General features: G+C 37.9%; 1 protein-coding gene across 2 annotated transcripts in view; it reads left to right on the top strand.

The window, feature by feature from the left end:
• The first annotated feature begins 11,467 nt into the window (after positions 1–11,467).
• Positions 11,468–14,258, top strand: part of LOC117394783 (programmed cell death 6-interacting protein-like) — a 32,788-nt gene continuing 29,997 nt past the window's right edge. The window contains exon 1 of one of the 2 annotated variants that reach the window (XM_059012909.1): positions 11,468–11,778. In XM_059012909.1, coding sequence (XP_058868892.1) covers positions 11,573–11,778 — 206 coding nt within the window. In that variant the 5' untranslated portion in view covers positions 11,468–11,572. The remainder of the gene's footprint in view (positions 11,779–14,258) is intronic. The other variant, XM_059012908.1, reaches the window with a different exon arrangement.

Consider the following 14,258-nt stretch of genomic DNA (forward strand, 5'->3'; position numbering starts at 1 on the left):
AATTACAGGCAAACACAGCCACACCTCCATGTTTATCTGGCAGGGACAGAAAGTAACTCTATCCCTGCCACAATATATACAGTATTGTAGCGTTTTCATGGTTCAAAGAGGCAGCAATCAGTGTAATTATACTTTTTATTAGTAATCTCTCTCTCTCTCGACTGCAGCCCCACCAAAAAATATTCACCCACTCAGACCCCCCCTCCCCCCCCCAAAAAAACAGATAACGCTGAATGTGCCACGTCATCCCCATAAGAAGAACACAACCTTCATATGGGACAATTACCTGAAAACCTCACAGGTTTTTAACAGTAGTGGCACCTGTGGTCGTATAAATAACCTTAAACGAATGTAGATTTCAGTACCATGGACGACGCCCTTGTGTTACAACAACGTGGCTGCAGGGTATCAGTTTGTGAGAGGGGTCCTCACTGATGCCGCATTTTGTTTTTTAAATTCAACATTTACACACAACAATATTGCCAGTTCATTGTCGGATTACCCCCATTTACACAGAACTCGCGTTAACATAATTTGCTAGTGTTCAGTACAGTGATCAATGATGCCTTTGTTACCTGTTGTGGTATGTGTGATATTTTTCACTATACTTTCTGAATATCACAATAATAAAAAGATTGGAAGACTGTAAGTCGACCTGAATAAGGGTTTCTGCTGAGAAATCAATAACAATAATAATAATAACAATAATAATAGTACAGATTGAATTTAGCCATCAATTGCTTTTTATTAGTTAAAGACTGCATGTCATTAACTTTGGTACTATTAAGGAATGGACATTAGCATCTTGCACAGTTCCATCAAGTGCATTTATCTCTTCTTTTGATAATATAGTGCGCATTTTAAATGTTTGTAGTCAAATCTCCCGCACAGTCGTCTGATTCAGTCGTCCTTGTGATACACTGAAGAGAACATTAGTACTTCTATTACAAACTACAGTACTACTTTAAGAAGGATAACACTTTTTTTTGTAAAAATGCTGACGACGACAGCTGACAGCAAAAGTGCATCCTACGATTGTGGTCATAAACACGGGTTTAAAGCTGTTTTGTACATCGATCACAGAGACCCGGGGATTGGAGTGAAGGACTGCCGTTGCATTTAAGATTTAATATACACTACAAAACCATAAATAAGTGCTACACATTATATATATATATACAGACATGCTCAAATTTGTTGGTACCCTTACAGCTCATTGAAATAATGCTTCATTCCTCCTGAAAAGTGATGAAATTAAAAGCTATTTTATCATGTATACTTGCATGCCTTTGGTATGTCATAGAATAAAGCAAAGAAGCTGTGAAAAGAGATGAATTATTGCTTATTCTACAAAGATATTCTAAAATGGCCTGGACACATTTGTTGGTACCCCTTAGAAAAGATAATAAATAATTGGATTATAGTGATATTTCAAACTAATTAGTTTCTTTAATTAGTATCACACATGTCTCCAATCTTGTAATCAGTCATTCAGCCTATTTAAATGGAGAAAAGTAGTCACTGTGCTGTTTGGTATCATTGTGTGCACCACACTGAACATGGACCAGAGAAAGCAAAGGAGAGAGTTGTCTGAGGAGATCAGAAAGAAAATAATAGACAAGCATGGTAAAGGTAAAGGCTACAAGACCATATCCAAGCGGCTTGATGTTCCTGTGACAACAGTTGCAAATATTATTAAGAGGTTTAAGGTCCATGGAACTGTAGCCAACCTCCCTGGGCTCGGCCGCAAGAGGAAAATCGACCCCAGATTGAACAGAAGGATAGTGCGAATGGTAGAAAAAGAACCAAGGATAACTGCCAAAGAGATACAAGCTGAACTCCAAGGTGAAGGTACGTCAGTTTCTGATCGCACCATCCGTCGCTTTTTGAGCGAAAGTGGGCTCCATGGAAGAAGACCCAGGAGGACTCCACTTTTGAAAGAAAAACATAAAAAAGCCAGACTGGAATTTGCTAAAATGCATATTGACAAGCCACAATCCTTCTGGGTGAATGTCCTTTGGACAGATGAGTCAAAACTGGAGCTTTTTGGCAAGTCACATCAGCTCTATGTTCACAGACGAAAAAATGAAGCTTTCAAAGAAAAGAACACCATACCTACAATGAAACATGGAGGAGGCTCGGTTATGTTTTGGGGCTGCTTTGCTGTGCCTGGCACAGGGTGCCTTGAATCTGTGCAGGGCACAATGAAATCTCAAGACTATCAAGGCATTCTGGAGCGAAACGTACTGCCCAGTGTCAGAAAGCTCTGTCTCAGTCGCAGGTCATGGGTCCTCCAACAGGATAATGACCCAAAACACACAGCTAAAAGCACCCAAGAATGGATAAGAACAAAACATTGGACTATTTTGAAGTGGCCTTCTATGAGTCCTGATCTGAATCCTATCAAACATCTATGGAAAGAGCTGAAACTTGCAGTCTGGAGAAGGCACCCATCAAACCTAAGACAGCTGGAGCAGTTTGCTCAGGAAGAGTGGGCCAAACTACCTGTTAACAGGTGCAGAAGTCTCATTGAGAGCTACAGAAAACGTTTGATTGCAGTGATTGCCTCTAAAGGTTGTGCAACAAAATATTAGGTTAGCGGTCCCATCATTTTTGTCCATGCCATTTTCATTTGTTTTATTATTTACAATATTATGTTAAATAAAAAATCAAAAGCAAAGTCTGATTTCTATTAAATATGGAATAAACAATGGTGGATGCCAATTACTTTTGTCAGTTTCAAGTTATTTCAGAGAAAATTGTGCATTCTTCGTTTTTTGTGGAGGGGTACCAACAAATTTGAGCACGTCTGTGTATATATATATATATATATATATATATATATATATATATATATTGTGAGATTAAGAGTGTCAAAGGGGTTAGAGACACAGAACGACCAGGAACTACAATTCCCAACAATGGGGCAAACACACCTTGCATGACGGGTAACAGCAGTAGCTTTAAAAAGCTGCGGGAATCAGCTAGAGGGGAGAGTGAGAACAGGTGCACACACGAGCCGTGGGACGGGAGAGTACCTAACCAAGACGAAAGTGGGCAGCTGCATTGGGAGCGAGATTGGGATATTAACCAGTGGTAACCCAGAGGAATACAATTTTAGCACTTGTTTCTAAAAACGGTACAGCGTAGTGGGGCATTACATTGAAGCAACCTTGCGGACTACCATTGTCACCAGTCGGAGACAACCATTGTTTCTACAGCGGGACAGTGCACGGTGGTTTTACCTTGAAAACAACACGGCGGACTACAGGCTTCCCTGCATCGGAGCAACGCAGAGAACACGGATTGCTGTAGAGTGAGTACGCTGTGTTTTACCGTTGATGCTGGGAGCTACTGAAGTACGGGACTTGTGTGTATTCAAACAGAGTGCTTAAAGACTGTATCAATAGCCCACGAACTGGGCAAGTGATTAACCCAGGAGAACTGTGTCCGGCTGGAAGTGTTGAACGGTGTAAAAATACGCAGGGACACAGAAAGGGTGATTTAAACAAAACACAACTTTATTGTATGTCCGGGGAACAGTGGAACCTGCAACAAAAGAGAGGCAAGAGTTAGAGAACGCTCATTGCTCACTGTATATCACCTGTATTAATTCTATTCTACACAGCAGTGTTATTACTTACCTTTACGAAAGGTTGGCCGGGTGTTGGGGCCGCACTATACTGCAAACAGGCTTCCGGGGCCGTCGGGAGTACAAACCTGTGAGTAGGACGGAGACTATCACAACTCAACAACGCCATCTGGTGGATGTCTGCGACAACCTGGAAAAGAGAAAGAAGCCACAATACCAAGCCAACACCAAAGAAACTTGGATACAACAAGCCATTACTTACCTGAGGGTCTCGCTCCACAAAGAAAGTCCTGGACTGTGTTTATTTGAGTTTGATTATTATTTGTCTTGATAATTGGAACTTCTGTGTGTTCATTTGTGGAATATAAGAGGAAAAGAAAAATCATTAAAACAGAAATCTCCTTGGACCTGGGTCTCTGTCACGTTCTTCTGCACCAAAACAGGCACTACTTGCACATCTCATACTTACGTGGACTATACCAGTTCACAATATATATATATATATATATATATATATATATATATATATATATATATATATATACACACAGGATATTTCAGTTTTTTATTTTTCTTAAATATTTCCCAACATAAAACCAATGTCACCTTACAATAATTGATTTTGAGTTTTAGTGTTTTATCAAACATAACGAAATTTCAATGTACCATTTGTAATTCAGTAATATGAGAGAATTGGTCGGGGGTCTGAATACTTTTGCAAGGCACTGTGTGTGTACGTATATACACACCACTGTTACAGCAAAATTAACAAAAGTTTGCATTTATTTTAACTGAATGTATTTCTTTTTTTTTTCCTTCCACATAAGCACTCTAAAATGCACATTCTATAAATATAGTCCTCCATTCGTCTTCAGTGCAAATCGATTTTAAAACTGTATACTTTGATTTGCATAAACAGACAACAGAGTGCTAATGGTCATAGGTGCCGTGCTAACATTTATTATTATGATTATTATTTACCTTGATTTCAATAATTCCAAATCGCGCTTTTTAAAAACACATTACAAAGGCTGACATTTACTTTAAAATACGAGTAGGTGTTTTGCTTCAGCAGTAAAACTTTATATACTGTATATGTATTTTTTTTTTATGTTATACTGCTATTTGTTTTTACTGCTACTCAAACTGCCCCTTAACCACTTTTTGCATTTACAAAAACCGCTGCGAATCAGCTGGAGTAAAAAACGCAGCGAATAAACGCTGTAGTGTGTTTAGCCCTTTAATGTGATACCGCATCAGTGCCGCCACAGACACGGCAAATTGCTTCAGTGTAAACATGCCTTATGACTGCCTTAAAACCAACGTTGCTGTGAAAATCAGAAGGAATCCTCTCGCAGATTTCTTAGGGAGATGTTTTACCCCACAAGAAATGGAAATCCTCACAGTCCTGAAATCGCCTGAGTCCCCGAAACAAGTGCATACTAAGACATGGGGAGGAACAAGAAAATTGTCAGTTTACAAAGATGGCACGAAGACAGAAATCTGAAAGCTAGGTAAGGATATTTTTTTTTCCCCTAATGGCCAATCATCTTGTGGATCTGAAGATGAATTTATATTTGATGTCACTGATCTTGAGCAAAAGCCCCTGAAAGCTGGAGATACCATAAGAGAATTGTATGAACGAACCAAACACCCATGCTGAGGCTTTATATTGTAACCTGCACAAAACATTCCTCAGAATTCCCCACCAAAACTAATTTGTTGATTTGTCCTGCTTTGTCCATATAGGAAGCTTTTTTTCTGTAGCATGGCCATCTGTATGGTTTCTTCTTAGGAACATCTGCAAACAACACATGGACAGCCATTCCTATTCTGAACCGCCCACACATAACAATGAGCAACAACACCGGTCTTTCCACTGCTACTTGCTTCTAGCCATATGATAATGCGGGAAACCTGTCGATGCAGCCGTTAACAAAAATACCAGAGAGTCTCATTCTGTCATTTGAGTCAATTTGAAGTTGGTCCCATAACTGAAAAACTAGCGGTTCAACACCCTCAGAGTCAAGTATGTTTAGTAGAATCCTGATGGTTTCAGAGCCAGTGACAAATCCCTCACTTAAGCACTTTGTATGCATCCACTTGTAACCATGAAGCCTGCCAGATTTATTAATTTTCTGCTGAAGAAATATGGCTAAGTCGACAAAATGTCTTGTTTTTTCGACAATACAGGTTTAACCTCTGCAGGTGCCTTTGCAAAGTCCGACGGCTTAAAATTATACCATGGGTATGGGCCAAACAAGACAAAATTTGCTTTTGTCCTAACCCAAGCTCAAAGTAAGTAATGATGAAGTCTTCAGGTGTCATTTATGTCTGTCTGTTTATCAGAAAAGAGTTGTCCCGTATACCTGCAAAATTTGAAAAATAAAAAAACAGACAATTATAGCGGTTTTCGTAGCAATTTCAGCAACATCGTTGCAGATACTTTCCGTAGCATCAGAATACATTAATAAAAAATATATCCCTACCGTTGGTTTAAAAATCACACATTCTATTGACATGCAGAATTCAAAACCATGGAAAGCCTTCTGTAGGATGTAGCAAAAAGTAAAGAAAACACAATGGAATAGTGCACAGTTCAATTTTTGATAATTTTTTTTTTTCTTTTAAATTTAGTCGTTGCCAGTTATTTTTATTATTTTCTCCCAATTTGGAATGGCCAATTATTTATTACGGTCGGCTCACCGCTACCACCCCTGCGCTGATTCGGGAGGGCGAAGATGAACACACGCTGTCCTCCGAAGCATGTGCCGTCAAGCCGACCGCTTTCTTTCACACTGCAGACTCACCATGCAGCCACCCAAGAGCTACAGCGTCGGAGGACAACGCAGCTCTCGGGCAGCTACAGGCAAGCCCGCAGGCACTCGACCAGACTACAGGGGTCACTACTGCGCGGTGGACCGAGGACACCCTGACCGGCCTATTGTAACATATGCAATGATAATGACCCAACATTATTGCAAAATAACGCAATGTTATCTCGTAATAACGCAATAAATATTTTTTTTCTCTGTGGTGTTAATACGCTTCCGTAAAAAAAAAAAAAAAGTACAGGGCTGGGTCCTCTGATCTATAAACACTGGATAGCGCTTAGCCAGCGCTGCACTGAAGCCATTCGTGAAGCCATTTTACCATACCCAAGCTCTGCAGCCACACACATTGGTTAGATAGTGTTGTATAGTGTTTTTTTAAAAAAAAAAAAAAAAAAAAAAAAAATACTGCTTAGACATACCTGATAAGTACCGTTTTGACCAGGACATTTATTTAAAAATAAAATGCATTTTCATACGTTTGCTGTGTGTATACAGACTATAATTCTTAAATGAAGATGGGGAAACTTATTTAGACGAGTTTCTTCCTTTTTTTATAATATAAACACTACAACAGTACTGGTAAGAAATTTAAGTTAATTTCACTGGGGAAACGTCAGTTGAGATTCATGGAAATTATAAAGCTATTTATTTATCTTCTCAGAAATAACTGCTAATATATATATATATATATATATATATATATATATATATATATATATATATTAACATTTTGAACGGTTAGCTAGCTTGGTGTTAGCATAGAATCCATGCTAACACCAATCTATCTATCTATCTATCTATATATATATATATATATATATATATATATATATATATATATATACACACTGTATACACACACACACAAGAACATAAAAAAGTTTACAAACGAGAGGAGGCCATTCAGCCCATTTTGCTCATTTGGTTGTTAGTAGCTTATTGATCCCAGAATCTGATCAAGCAGCTTCTTGAAGGATCCCAGGGTGTCAGCTTCAACAACATTACTGGGATATCTATGGGTGTATGTGTGGGGGGGGGGGGTCTCATTTTATGACTCACTAAAGTTTCTCACTTTTTATTTACTCTCTCAGTCAAAATTTCAAGTTTCAGTCTCTAAAAAGCTTAGAGGCAACGCTAGTAACATGGTAAGTGTGCATTTACGTTATAGTTGTATAAACAGACCTAATACTATGAAAAAAATGACTTTCTTAAGAAACTTCGTCTGCGTTGTAAAACGCCAGTATAGACGCTGTGCGTATATACAGCTGTTCCATGTAGTAGAAGTGGCTTTAAACAGCTTTACAGTTTTAGAACTGAATTTAAACACCTTTAAACAAAAAAAAAAAAAAAACAAGCAAACAAAACATAGTTATAAGCCCGTTTTAAATTTGTATTATTATTTTAGTTAGTTTATTTTGTGTAAGGAGTTATAACACAGTTTTTAAACCAGTATTTACATTTAATGATTTGTATCTTAACAGTTGTCGTCAAATGTTTACATCACCCAGTGTATGGAAATTGACATTGACAAAAGGGTATGTAAACTTTTGACGACAGCGGTATCTTAAATTCATTGGTAGGAATGGCGAGTCTTCACGGTCGTAAGCGCCCTCTTGTGGAATGCAGTCTTTGTTACAAAGCTTGAAATAAAAAAAAATCAATGCAATAAACTTAACTGTGTATTTAAAACTAACTTTCAACGTTATATTTAAAGCCAGTAACTATCACACTAAATCAAATACATTTATTATATTTAAATATATCCCTATTAAGCCATTAACAATCTTAATAACCTTGGTATTATACTAGCTTTATACAGCCTTTATTCTTTAAGTTTCGTTTGTGTCCTGGTTTAAAACAATCTGAAGCAGTTTTTATTTATTTTTTTCCTCGAGTAGCTTACAGCTGCAGCACCTGTTCAGTGTGCAAAAATACAATTCTGTAACATTTTTTTTTGTTGCTGACCCGAGGTGTAACTTGCATGTCACCTTGATCCCGATGTGCACCTTAAGTATCATTGTAGCTTGTAAAACATTACGGCGCAAATAGCGGCCAATTAGTGCGCCTGGTCTAAAATGTCCGCTTTTCGGGGTGGTTCTCTATGAATAATCGCGCGATCGTCACCGTTTCAAGTGTATTTTATAGAGTAAGCGATTTTGTTTATAGAGTTTTTCTTCTTTTCATAACCTACAATAGTTTGTTCCATAAAAAAATAAGCTGGTAAAGTTGTACCACCCCCTAATTAAAATCCAAACAGATTTTTTTCTTTCACTTTGGTTTATGCAAAGTACAGTGATATTTTTTTTGTTTTGTTTTGTTTTGTTTATCTAACGCAGGATTTACAGTGTGTGTGTCAGTAGTGTACAGTACTGTATGCCTGCATTTTAACTTGGTTATTTTAAGTCGACAAACAACATTACGGCAGAACAGCTGCTTAACCACAAGCAAAATTAGTATTTTGATTAGTGCGCTCTGGTCTAAAATGTCCGCTTTTCAGGGGTATTCTGCGTGAATAACCGTGTGACCCCCAAATCCATATTTCACTTACTCATTATGTCACTTGACAGTTACCAGCATGCACAAACAAAACAGTTCTACGTGATATAGTTCCTGATTTATAGCCATTACAGTTTTGCGGGGTCACGCACACACAACAGTTCACTTACTCAGTATATTGAGACAGTTGAGAGCTATCAGCTTGCACAAACACAACAGTTCTACGTGATATCGTTCCCGATCAGCCATTACAATTTTGGTGGTCTCAGCCCGATACCCCCAAATCTGTAAATCCGATTGGTAATAAAAACAATAGCATACACAGATATAGTGCAATAGCTGTGCCAAATATCGAGCTGATCAGTTGGACGCTGTAGGAAGAGATGCGTTGAGAAAAACGTGTCAGAAATGAGAAGAAGAAGAAGAAGAAGAAGAAGAAGAAGAAGAAGAAGAAGAAGAAGAAGAATGGAGGCTGTGTGGTCCAGTGGTTAAAAAAAAGGGCTTGTAACCAGGAGGTCCCCGGTTCAAATCCTACCTCAGCCACTGACTCATTGTGTGACCCTGAGCAAGTCACTTAACCTCCTTGTGCTCCGTCTTTCGGGTGAGACGTAATTGTAAGTGACTCTGCAGCTGATGCATAGTTCACACACCCAAGTCTCTGTAAATCGCCTTGGATAAAGGCTAAATAAACAAATGAAGAAGAAGAAGAAGAAGAAGAAGAAGAAGAAGAAGACCTAGGAGTTTATGTTGACTCAGAAATCTCTTCATCTAGACAATGTGGGAAGGCTATAAAAAAGGCCAACAAGATGCTCGGATATATTGTGAGAAGTGTTGAATTAAATCAAGGGAAGTAATGTTAAAACTTTACAATGCATTAGTAAGACCTCACCTAGAATATTGTGTTCAGTTCTGGTCACCTCGTTACAAAAAGGACATTGCTGCTCTAGAAAGAGTGCAAAGAAGAGCAACCAGAATTATCCCGGGTTTAAAAGGCATGTCGTATGCAGACAGGCTAAAAGAATTGAATCTATTCAGTCTTGAACAAAGAAGACTACGTCGTGATCTGATTCAAGCATTCCAAATCCTAAAGTATAGACAATGTTGACCCAGGGGACTTTTTTGACCTGAAAAAAGAAACAAGGACTAGGGGTCACAAATGGTGATTAGATAGAGGGGCATTCAGAACAGAAAATAGGAGGCACTTTTTTACACAGAGAATTGTAAGGGTCTGGAACCAACTGCCCAGCAATGTTGTTGAAGCTGACACCCTGGGATCCTTCAAGAAGCTGCTTGATGAGATTCTGGGATCAATAAGCAACAACCAAACAAGCAAGATGGGCTAAATGGCCTCCTCTCGTTTGTAAACTTTTTTATGTTCTAATAATAATAATAATAATAATAATAATAATAATAATAATAATAATAAAACCGAGAGAAAACAACATCTGCGTTTTACAACGCAGACATTTAGAGGATTTAGAAAATAAATATTCTAAAACAAAATTAGAACAAATATTACACTATTGCATTTAAAAGTAAACATTTCAAAAACTAAATGAAATAACAAACATTACTTTAAAAATATCAGATACATACATATCTTAATCAACATTTCAAAAATTACATGAAATAACAGAAACATTACTTTGAAAGTAATATATCAAATACATGCATATCTTAAACAACATTTCAAAAACTAAATAACTGCAATCTATACTCTAAGCGAGTAGGCGGGAGTGGCCGGGGTGTAATTGACTAATTTTAAAGTTAATAAAATGATTTTAACTGATACCAAGTTATGAACCTAAAATGAATACTTACAAGCGGAAGGTCTTGCCATATCCCTGGTCAATAACCTGCTGCAGGCAAAAGCTGAACAGCGAATGAATAGAGAATTTAATACACCAACTATAGCAGTTTTGTCGGGTGTGGTAAGATGACCGCGGCAAACTTCCGGTGACTTCAACCTTTGCCATAACCTGACAGTGTGATGCGCTGTCCAGTGTTTATAGATCAGTGGCTGGACCCTGGGCCCCCTTCCCCAGTCTATAACACAATCCATGTAAGGTATATATTTCTTTGCGGTTGACCCGCAGTTACATTGTTAAGATTTGTTTTGTGCCTTTTTGCCAGTAAAAAAAATATACTGGTTGTAACGTCTGCCTAAATTAATGGAATACTATTACACATTAACAATTCCGTCTTTTTAATGAGCATGGAATGGAAATGATGAACAAGTCACATGTTAAAATGTCCCTTTCCTCCAAAATATGAAGTCCATGACCTTTCAAGCTAAGTGGCAAGGTTTTTTTTTTTTTTTTTTAAATAATAATAAACTCCAGAGATGTTAACCTTGTTGTAATTACTGTATGCAATCCATGTTCTAGTGTCAGAACAGTTCACAGATGTATGTTTATGAATTGTGTTTAACATCTCTGTTGCTTTCTCGTGATGCTTGAGCAGCATTGTGTCAAATTTTCCCTTACTCGTGTCATCTTATCTCCTCCACTCCCACCCCAGCTCTCGCGCGCCTATTAAGTCAAGCACAGTTACGCACAGACGTCACCTGACGTTTGCAGCCGTACCCAGGAAGTACTGAGGTTTGTTGTTGAAAACTAGAATCGGATCTTCTTCTTGTTAGCGGTGCGGAATGGCGACATTTGTTTCAGTCCCATTAAAGAAGTCCACCGAGGTGGACTTGGTGAAACCTCTGACCAAATTCATCAGCGCTACCTACTCAGCCGCGGAGGACCAGGGAGAGTACGTCCGAGCCGCGGAAGAACTGAACAAGCTGCGGAAAAGTGCGGTGGGGAGGCCGCTTGACAAGCACGAAAGCTCTTTGGAGGTTCTGTTGAGGTGAGTCCTGTCTTGCGTGAAGTTCGTGGCTCACGATTAGGAGTAGGGCGAAACACAGGGGTTACGCTGAGAAGGTAGGGTAGTACACTGTTTGTTCATTACGCTTTCTAGGCCTGCTGCTTACCTGGTTGGTCTTAACGACTAGAAATTAGCATTTTGTTTCGTGGTTTTCTCGACCAGGTTGACGGGTTGTGAAGCCACTACTGCTGCTGATTCGATCATTTGTGCCAATTCAGATGAAAAGTACAAGCAACGTTTTTGTTTTTTTAGGTTGAAGTGCTTACCGTAAACAATTGCGTGTCTTTTTTCTGAGGGGAGGAGGGCTGGTTTTATACCCCCGACACATTCAGTGCATTTTCTTTTGTGTTTAAGTGTTACGTAATGATCAAGGGGGAATTTAAAACGTGTCTTTAAATTTAAACCAAACCACTTTAATGTTGAACTTTCACATGTCTAATTGGATATAAAAGTAAAAACAGTAAACCCTCTTTATTTTGTTTGTTTGTTGAGGAAGTCATTGTATAATAAAAATGTATACCAAATGGAGACGACAAACTATGAGGAATACCGTACTGTATGTGTCATTGTGACGTATTATGGTATTTAAATGAGTGCAATTTGATAACCGGGCAGGTGAATAGTACTGACACTCTATTGTTCTCTTCTGCATAGAAGTGCAGTAACAGGTGGGTTGGCACTTGTGTCGCTACATTTCAAAAGATATTTGTTTAAACCTTATTTAAACTGGTAGTATCACGTTCAGAGGAGGCTGTGTGATCCAGGTACCCGGTTCAAATCCCGGCTCACTCACTGACTCATTGTGTGACCCTGAGCAAGTCCCTTAACCTCCTTGTACTCCGTATTTCAGAGTGAGACTTTGTGTAAGTGACTCTTCAGATGATGCATATTTTACACACCCTAGTCTCTGTAAGTCTCCTTAGATAAAGACTTATGCTAAATAAACAAATAATCATTTTGTCCCGAACGGTAGTCGGGTAGGTTTTGACCGTTTCAATGACAAGGTCTACATATGTGAGACTGCAGTGTGCACTGTCTAATATGTGAGACGTGTGTTAATTTGTATTTGGCTACTTTTATTTAAATTTTGTATAGGCAAACCTAACTAGCAATATGTTATTTATTACAGTAACATAAGTGTCTTTAAAAAAAGTTAATACATGTAAGCAGATATATTATGATCACATATTAAAAGCACTGTTATATGACCGTCATATAAAATGTATATATCAATAGTACAATCACTTTAATTTATGGGGTTTTAATGTGAAACAAGCAACTAAATGGGCTTTTAAATCGTCCAAGTTTACTTTCTCGTTAAAAACACAATGAAAAACGCTAAAACCAGAGCGCAACATTTTAATAAGTGATTTGTACAATAGTGATTGTAATAAAGTGGGTCCTGCATTCGTTTGTGTGCAGTTTATTAGTTCTGCTCGCAGCAAAACACATACATTAAACCAATTTTACTACTAAATGGCTAGCAGGAATCAATCGAATTCTGAGAGGGGAAGAAAAACAGCAACACTAAATATTATTACAATAATAATAATAATAATAATAATAATAATAATAATAATAATAATAATAATAATTATAGTTATATTAACTAACCCTTAAAAATTAAATGTTTAATACATTAGAAAGCTACTTGTTAACATTTAAGAAACTAAATTACCCCTTAAAATTTAGCATGAATGGCTTATTTTCAAATAAAAAATAGCTTTTTATTCATGCTGATACTTTTCAGTTTCCATTGTATTTGAAAAAAAAGTAATTTAAGAGAGCTCCTCTTTAAACATTTAAAGTAAATAGCTAAGTGAAGCGGCTCACTTACTGCACCGATCTCAAAGATCCAGGGGGGAGGGTTGATTTTTTTTAGTTTTTTTTTTTTTAAAACCCTAACCCTTGCCCAGCACACACACACTGGGAATGTCTCACATTCACAATATCATGAAAGAAACGGGTAGAAATTATTCTGAACCCCACCCCCACACACTAGCGTGGATGTTTACTTGACAAAAAATATTTGAGTATGATACGGGGCACACCGCGCCCCTGTGTTTATTTGTATTTTTGTATTCTTCTTCTTCTTATTGTTGAATGTGTTTGTGTTGTTGTTATTTTAGTTAGATGTATTTGGCACTGACAATGTTTGCTTCTCGTCTCTGCCAAAGTACCTCCTGTGAGAATGCGTGGTTAGCAGCTAATAATCTAGTGACACATTGGCTGTCGACTACGCTTATGAGAAATGTGGTTGAGGGATAAACAAAGTAATTGATAACCAGTTAATCCCTCTACCACTGTGTAAACCAGCAGCTTTTACTGACCGGGGTTGGTTGTGGTGGAGTAGAGGAGAAAGGAGACAGAGAGACAGTAAGAGAAATAACTAAAAACAGTTGTCTTTACACCAGCATGATTCTTGTTGAAATATCATGCTGTTTTGTTTGTGTTTTAGTTTA

This window comes from Acipenser ruthenus, chromosome 3, assembly GCF_902713425.1.
Source record: "Acipenser ruthenus chromosome 3, fAciRut3.2 maternal haplotype, whole genome shotgun sequence".
In the NCBI taxonomy this organism is placed as follows: domain Eukaryota; kingdom Metazoa; phylum Chordata; class Actinopteri; order Acipenseriformes; family Acipenseridae; genus Acipenser; species Acipenser ruthenus.